The sequence below is a fragment of the Oncorhynchus mykiss genome, chromosome 22, assembly GCF_057628025.1.
Source record: "Oncorhynchus mykiss isolate SJ-2025 chromosome 22, ASM5762802v1, whole genome shotgun sequence".
NCBI classification, from domain to species: Eukaryota; Metazoa; Chordata; class Actinopteri; order Salmoniformes; family Salmonidae; genus Oncorhynchus; species Oncorhynchus mykiss.
Window position 1 is genome coordinate 57,475,790 of NC_143043.1, and position 7,832 is coordinate 57,483,621.

Here is a 7,832-nt window from a genome sequence, read left to right on the forward strand (position 1 = left end):
AACAACAACACAAGGTTACAACAACAACAATAACACAAGGTTACAACAACAACAATAACACAAGGTTACAACAACAACAATAACACAAGGTTACAACAACAACAATAACACAAGGTTACAACAACAACAATAACACAAGGTTACAACAACAACAACAACACAAGGTTACAACAACAACAATAACACAAGGTTACAACAACAACAATAACACAAGGTTACAACAACAACAATAACACAAGGTTACAACAACAACAATAACACAAGGTTACAACAACAACAATAACACAAGGTTACAACAACAACAATAACACAAGGTTACAACAACAACAATAACACAAGGTTACAACAACAACAATAACACAAGGTTACAACAACAACAATAACACAAGGTTACAACAACAACAATAACACAAGGTTACAACAACAACAATAACACAAGGTTACAACAACAACAATAACACAAGGTTACAACAACAACAATAACATAAGGTTACAACAACAACAATAACACAAGGTTACAACAACAACAATAACATAAGGTTACAACAACAACAATAACACAAGGTTACAACAACAACAATAACACAAGGTTACAACAACAACAATAACACAAGGTTACAACAACAACAATAACACAAGGTTACAACAACAACAATAACACAAGGTTACAACAACAACAACAACACAAGGTTACAACAACAACAATAACATAAGGTTACAACAACAACAATAACATAAGGTTACAACAACAACAATAACACAAGGTTACAACAACAACAATAACATAAGGTTACAACAACAACAATAACACAAGGTTACAACAACAACAATAACACAAGGTTACAACAACAACAATAACATAAGGTTACAACAACAACAATAACACAAGGTTACAACAACAATAAACTGAAGTTACAGGCTATATATTCAATGTGTTTTGACAGGTCCAGGTAAACTACACAAGTGGCACAAATAGATTTGCAAGGACTCCAGTTATATAGTCATTCCAACATATTTATTGTATCAAATGGTAACCGACAATGGCATATACATTAATAGGCCAACAGAGGCACTTTTAGCCTAATGTCTGTTTCATTGAGGACTTTTCCCATAAAAAGAACCACGCGAGGGAGTTTCATGACCTCCATTTCAAATCCCCCCCCAACATTAGAATTGAGCAATAAGGCACGATATGGTGTGGTATATGGTCTGTATACCACGGTTAAGTGCTGTTCTCCGCACGGCGCAACGCGGAGTACAGCCAGTAGCCGTGGGTTAGCGGTATTTTGCCAATATACCACAACCCGCCGAGGAGCCTTATTGCTATTACTGGTTACCAATGTAACTAGAGCAGTAAAAATATATATTTCTTGTCATATCCATGGTATATGGTCCGATATACCACGGCTGTCAGCCAATCAGCATTCAGTGCTCGAACCACCCAGTTTATAATGCAGTTTAAACCACCTCCAGGTGGATTAATGTAACCGTTTTCCAGTCCTTCGTCTGTATTATTTCTTGATGTGCATCAGTTCTAGTGTATTATTATGGAAAAAGGTTTGGAAATTGGTATCTCCATAATGACAATCTAAATAGCCTAGCTACAACTGGTGAAAAGTTGTCACAACGTGCACAGGTGCTGCTCTAGCCAATAACAGTAGTGCTCTCAACACACACACACACACAGCCTGTTCACTGCCTGACCGTCAGCAGCAGGTCACAGTGATATGTATATATATATATATATATATATTGTAAGAAACAACTTTGAAATAGCCTCAAAATTTGCAACCAGTACATGTTCACCAGCGACATCCGTTTTCAAAGTATCCCAATTTGTATGTAAAACCTAGAACATGGCAACACTGCCCTATGTCTTGAGATGCAATGCAATTACGTTGCAGGCAATTTGTTGGCGGTGACACACGTAGCCACCCAGATGCAATATAAATTGGTCCAGATTGTTTCGTACGGCATCAGTTTAAGGCTGCCATTATACGACGCAACTTGTGTGTATGTTTAGTTGCTTCGTGAAACACACACACACACACACACACACACACACACACACACACACACACACACACCTCCCTACGTTTAGTCGCTTCGTGAAACACACACACACACCTCCCCACGTTTAGTCGCTTCGTGAAACACACACACACACACACCTCCCTACATTTAGTCGCTTCGTGAAACACACACACACACCTCCCCACGTTTAGTCGCTTTGTGAAACACACACACACACACACCTCCCTACGTTTAGTCGCTTCGTGAAACACACACACACACACACCTCCCTATGTTTAGTCGCTTCGTGAAACACACACACACACACACCTCCCCACGTTTAGTCGCTGCGTGAAACACACACACACACCTCCCCACGTTTAGTCGCTTCGTGAAACACACACACACACACCTCCCTACGTTTAGTCGCTTCGTGAAACACACACACACACACACCTCCCTACGTTTAGTCGCTTCGTGAAACACACACACACACCTCCCCACGTTTAGTCGCTGCGTGAAACACACACACACACCTCCCCACGTTTAGTCGCTTCGTGAAACACACACACACACCTCCCTACGTTTAGTCGCTTCGTGAAACACACACACACACACACACACCTCCCCACGTTTAGTCGCTTCGTGAAACACACACACACACACACCTCCCCACGTTTAGTCGCTTCGTGAAACACACACACACACCTCCCCACGTTTAGTCGCTTCGTGAAACACACACACACACCTCCCCACGTTTAGTCGCTTCGTGAAACACACACACACACACACCTCCCCACGTTTAGACGCTTCGTGAAACACACACACACACACACCTCCCCACGTTTAGACGCTTGGTGAAACACACACACACACCTCCCCACGTTTAGACGCTTCGTGAAACACACACACACACACCTCTCTACGTTTAGTCGCTTCGTGAAACACCCACTTGCAACTCGCTTGCATCCAGTTGACACGTTTCAACTTCATGCAATCAGAGCTGCAAGCAACAAAACAAACACCTGTGTTACATGATCCATTCTAATCTTGATATGTAATACTCTGTTAGGTTTATGTACTCTTCTACATATTTGTATTTGTTGTGTTCATTATAAAAATAAATATTAAATAACAATTTTAAAAGATCCAGGTTCAGAGTTCAACCCAGCTGTCAGGTCAACCCAGCTGTCAGGTCAACACAGCTGTCAGGTCAACACAGCTGTCAGGTCAACCCAGTTGTCAGGTCAACCCAGCTGTCAGGTCAACACAGCTGTCAGGTCAACACAGTTGTCAGGTCAACACAGTTGTCAGGTCAACACAGTTGTCAGGTCAACACAGTTGTCAGGTCAACACAGTTGTCAGGTCAACACAGCTGTCAGGTCAACACAGCTGTCAGGTCAACACAGCTGTCAGGTCAACACAGCTGTCAGGTCAACACAGCTGTCAGGTCAACACAGTTGTCAGGTCAACCCAGCTGTCAGGTCAACACAGCTGTCAGGTCAACACAGTTGTCAGGTCAACACAGTTGTCAGTGCTGAGCAGCACAACCCACGTTGACAGAACAGAGACTAGTATAACAGTAGATGTATGGGAAATGACTGCACAAGGTTTAGCAGTCAAAAAATATAATTACGAATAGAACCCAAACCTCTCCCTGACCAGTTTCCACTGAAATTGTCCACCATGAACTGTGAAAACTAGCTAAATTGTATTGGCTGCAGAGACACACAGAGATAATAGCAGGGTTTTTAAAAATAGATTGTTGTATTGATTTTGTATTTTATTTTTATTTTATTTTTATTATGAACACAACAAATACAAAAAAACAGAAATCTACAAACAAGAGTACATAAACCTAACAGACAGGGGTTTTACATATCAAGATTCATTTTCTATTTGTTAAATACTTTTATGGTGTGTATTTCTTTTTAGTTTTTACATTTACTGATCATTTCAAAATAATATTTCAATTATATTAAATAATGTGAAGATGGGTTTGTTCTGCGCCCACTTCATTTTATGGACAAAGAATCTTCCATGAAAGATAAACAAATGAACAATGAAAGTTAAATCAGGGTCCAAATCATTTGGTTCAAAATAAAACACAATATCAGTCGTTCAAATGAACATTAATAGTTGTTTCTTATAAAATTAAATCTTGTAACTCAAACCAAAATCCTCTGATAGCAGGTTGTGGCGCCGCTCGGTGGCGAGTCCATAGATGCCTTGAAGAAGAGCGTTGCTCAGCAACGAGAAGGCAAACAAGCTGTGGCACTAGAGCTGGTAGAGTTAACTCGTTCAATAGTCTGGGAAGTTACCCCTCTCAACTCAACTTCCAAATACTTTTTTTGTGTTTTTGCTTGCAAATGACGTTTGGAGATTTTTTGTTTTAAAAAGAATCGTGTTCTCAGATGGTACATTAATAAGATGGCTGGCAAAAAGAAAGAAGTCAGCTTGCAGGTCAGTCGGTCAAACATACCTTTTTATATCAGAGATCCAAGTTGGGTGTGAAAGGCAGTGCGATCAGACTGTAACGTTTGCTAACACTGCTGTTCTGGTACTACTTTCTCCAGGCGTCTGTCGCAAACCAAGAGCAATGGGATGAGATGCTTGCAACTAAAGGTTTAACAGGTAAGAATGATGCGTTTTGTTGCAAGAATTATGTGTTTTGTTGCATATTACGTTTTCTTACTTACATGTAGCCGATTCACTCTGGCTGTATGTTGTGACTTGTTTCATTATTGCATTGAAAACGTACGTCTTACTCGGTTTATTCATAGAGGAATGAATCATTCACATCCACTGCATGCTGCTGCCCCCATGTGTTCATGCTGCTTACTGCAGGATGTGCCGACATAGCGTTTACTTCCTGTCCTGTGTCTCTGTCCCCTTCAGTTGTAGATGTGTACCAGCAGTGGTGTGGTCCATGCCGAGCTGTTGTCAGCTTACTGAGGAAGATCAAAAATGAACTGGGAGATGACTTGTTACATTTTGCCACAGTAAATACAACAGACAAATATCCTTCAATCTAGAATTACATTTCTGAAAACATTATATAAAAAAAAAAGGCTTTTGTTTAAATTGAACTGGTTTTTCTTGCAGGCAAAAGCTGACAGTATCGATGCTCTAGAAAGGTACAGGGGGAAGTGTGAGCCCACCTTCCTGTTCTATGGGGTAAGTCCTGATCTCTCTCTCTCTCTCTCTCTCTCTCTGTCTCTCTCTCTCTCTCTCTCTCTCTCTGTCTCTCTCTCTCTCTGTCTCTCTCTCTCTCTCTCTGTCTCTGTCTCTCTCTCTCTCTCTCTCTCTCTCTCTCTCTCTCTCTGTCTCTCTCTCTCTCTCTCTCTCTCTCTCTCTCTCTCTCTCTCTGTCTCTCTCTCTCTCTCTCTCTCTCTCTCTCTCTCTGTCTCTCTCTCTCACTCTCTCTCTCTCTTTATTTATTTATCTATTTCTCTCTCTACTTCTTTCCCCAAAAGTGTTGATCTGGAATTGTGCAGGTCTGTAGATGTTCTGTGTGTCGGTGGATGCATCTCTGTGTTACTTTCACCATTCATTCATTTTTATCAAGACCTGTTCAGCTACAGTCTATACAAATATACAAGTAGTGTTCTGTCTGAAGCAGATTAAGATAAACTCAACCACAGCTTGAAATGTATCTGGGGGGGAGGGGGGGGCTGGCTTACGCTCCTATCCTCTAGAGGATGGTGACCCAAACCTCTGTATCTGGCTCAGGGGGGGAGATGGTCTCAGTGCTGCGGGGGGCTAACGCTCCTGTCCTCCAGAGGATGGTGTTGGAGGAACTGGCCAGAGAGAAGACTGTCCTGGAGGAGGGAGGGGAACGCAGAGTGGTGAGTCAAAACCGACACACACACACACACACACACAAACATACACACACAAACACACACATGCACTTACAAATTGCAAGGTACACTCAAATATTCATACATGCTGATTGCTTGAGAGTTTAAAAAGGACTGACCTGTAGGATACACTCTTTGCTATTCGGTGTTGTTCAGGTGAAAGATGAAGGTTTGATAGATGAAGACGAGGAGGAGGATCAAAGTGATGAAGATACGCTTGGTAGCTACTCATTCACCTTACATGTGTCATGTGTTAATTTTCCGTCAACTTTAACCAGTGTTTTACAGTGACTCTCTGTCTGTCGTTCCAGACAGTAAATCATACACGGTGGCCATAATCAAACCAAACGCTGTGGCTCATGGCAAAACTAGTGAGATTATCATGAAGATTCAGGATGCCGGGTTTGAGATCCTAGCCCACGAGGAGAGAACGCTGAGCGACTCTGAAGCACGAGATTTCTACCAGAACAAAGTAGGAGAGGTCAGTAGATTTCTACCAGAACTAAGTAGGAGAGGTCAGTAGATTTCTACCAGAATTGAACAGAGAGTCTTTTGGGAGCCAAACGTCTCTTTTAGGTGAAAGGAGCTAAAAGATCTGTCTCACTGAAAATACTGGGAATGCCCATCACTCTTACCTGTGTGTTCCTAGGCCTGTTTTGAAGACCTGATCCAGTTCATGTCCAGTGGCCCCTCTCACATCCTGGTGGTCTCTCAGAGGGAGGGGTCAGGTAATGTGGTGCCAGCATGGAGGGAGTTCATTGGTCCAGCAGACACAGAGGAAGCCAGGAGGGATAAACCTGAGAGGTACAGTTAAAAATATGACTCCTAATCCAGAAACAGACTCCTAATCCAGAAACAGACTCCTAATCCAGAAACAGACTCCTAATCCAGAAACACGGTCCTAATTCAGAAACACGGTCCTAATCCAGAAACACGGCCCTAATCCAGAAACACGGCCCTAATCCAGAAACACGGTCCTAATCCAGAAACACGGTCCTAATCCAGAAACACGGTCCTAATCCAGAAACACGGCCCTAATCCAGAAACACGGTCCTAATCCAGAAACACGGCCCTAATCCAGAAACACGGCCCTAATCCAGAAACACGGCCCTAATCCAGAAACACGGCCCTAATCCAGAAACACGGCCCTAATCCCAGAAACACGGCCCTAATCCAGAAACACGGCCCTAATCCAGAAACACGGCCCTAATCCAGAAACACGGTCCTAATCCAGAAACACGGTCCTAATCCAGAAACACGGCCCTAATCCAGAAACACAGCCCTAATCCAGAAACACGGTCCTAATCCAGAAACACGGTCCTAATCCAGAAACACGGTCCTAATCCAGAAACACAGCCCTAATCCAGAAACACGGTCCTAATCCAGAAACACGGTCCTAATCCAGAAACACGGTCCTAATCCAGAAACACGGTCCTAATCCAGAAACACGGCCCTAATCCAGGTCAACACAGTTGTCAGTGCTGAGCAGCACAACCCACGTTGACAGAACAGAGACTAGTATAACAGTAGATGTATGGGAAATGACTGCACAAGGTTTAGCAGTCAAAAAATATAATTACGAATAGAACCCAAACCTCTCCCTGACCAGTTTCCACTGAAATTGTCCACCATGAACTGTGAAAACTAGCTAAATTGTATTGGCTGCAGAGACACACAGAGATAATAGCAGGGTTTTTAAAAATAGATTGTTGTATTGATTTTGTATTTTATTTTTATTTTATTTTTATTATGAACACAACAAATACAAAAAAACAGAAATCTACAAACAAGAGTACATAAACCTAACAGACAGGGGTTTTACATATCAAGATTCATTTTCTATTTGTTAAATACTTTTATGGTGTGTATTTCTTTTTAGTTTTTACATTTACTGATCATTTCAAAATAATATTTCAATTATATTAAATAATGTGAAGATGGGTTTGTTCTGCGCCC

The 7,832-nt window shown here is 41.8% G+C and overlaps 1 protein-coding gene and 1 long non-coding RNA gene across 2 annotated transcripts; both read left to right on the forward strand.

The window, feature by feature from the left end:
- The first annotated feature begins 4,261 nt into the window (after positions 1 to 4,261).
- LOC149972920 (uncharacterized) lies at positions 4,262 to 5,212 on the forward strand. The gene is made up of 4 exons (XR_016490712.1): positions 4,262 to 4,476; positions 4,590 to 4,647; positions 4,912 to 5,015; positions 5,119 to 5,212. It is a non-coding gene; the product is annotated as an uncharacterized LOC149972920 (long non-coding RNA).
- A 505-nt stretch (positions 5,213 to 5,717) lies between these two features.
- Positions 5,718 to 6,754, forward strand: LOC149972921 (thioredoxin domain-containing protein 6-like). Its single transcript, XM_090216366.1, has 4 exons — positions 5,718 to 5,861; positions 6,033 to 6,096; positions 6,188 to 6,357; positions 6,526 to 6,754. The coding sequence occupies exons 1-4, from the start codon at positions 5,754 to 5,756 to the stop codon at positions 6,688 to 6,690; spliced, it is 507 nt and encodes a 168-aa protein (XP_090072492.1). The 5' UTR covers positions 5,718 to 5,753; the 3' UTR covers positions 6,691 to 6,754.
- The last annotated feature ends 1,078 nt before the right edge of the window (positions 6,755 to 7,832 follow it).

Excerpts from the sequence above, each read along its gene's own strand:
- LOC149972921 (XM_090216366.1), top strand. The coding sequence starts at position 5,754 with ATGGTCTCAGTGCTGCGGGGGGCTAACGCTCCTGTCCTCCAGAGGATG. Across the intron at positions 6,097-6,187 it reads AAGTGATGAAGATACGCTTG|ACAGTAAATCATACACGGTG; the intron begins GTAGCTACTCAT and ends CTGTCGTTCCAG. Across the intron at positions 6,358-6,525 it reads ACCAGAACAAAGTAGGAGAG|GCCTGTTTTGAAGACCTGAT; the intron begins GTCAGTAGATTT and ends GTGTGTTCCTAG.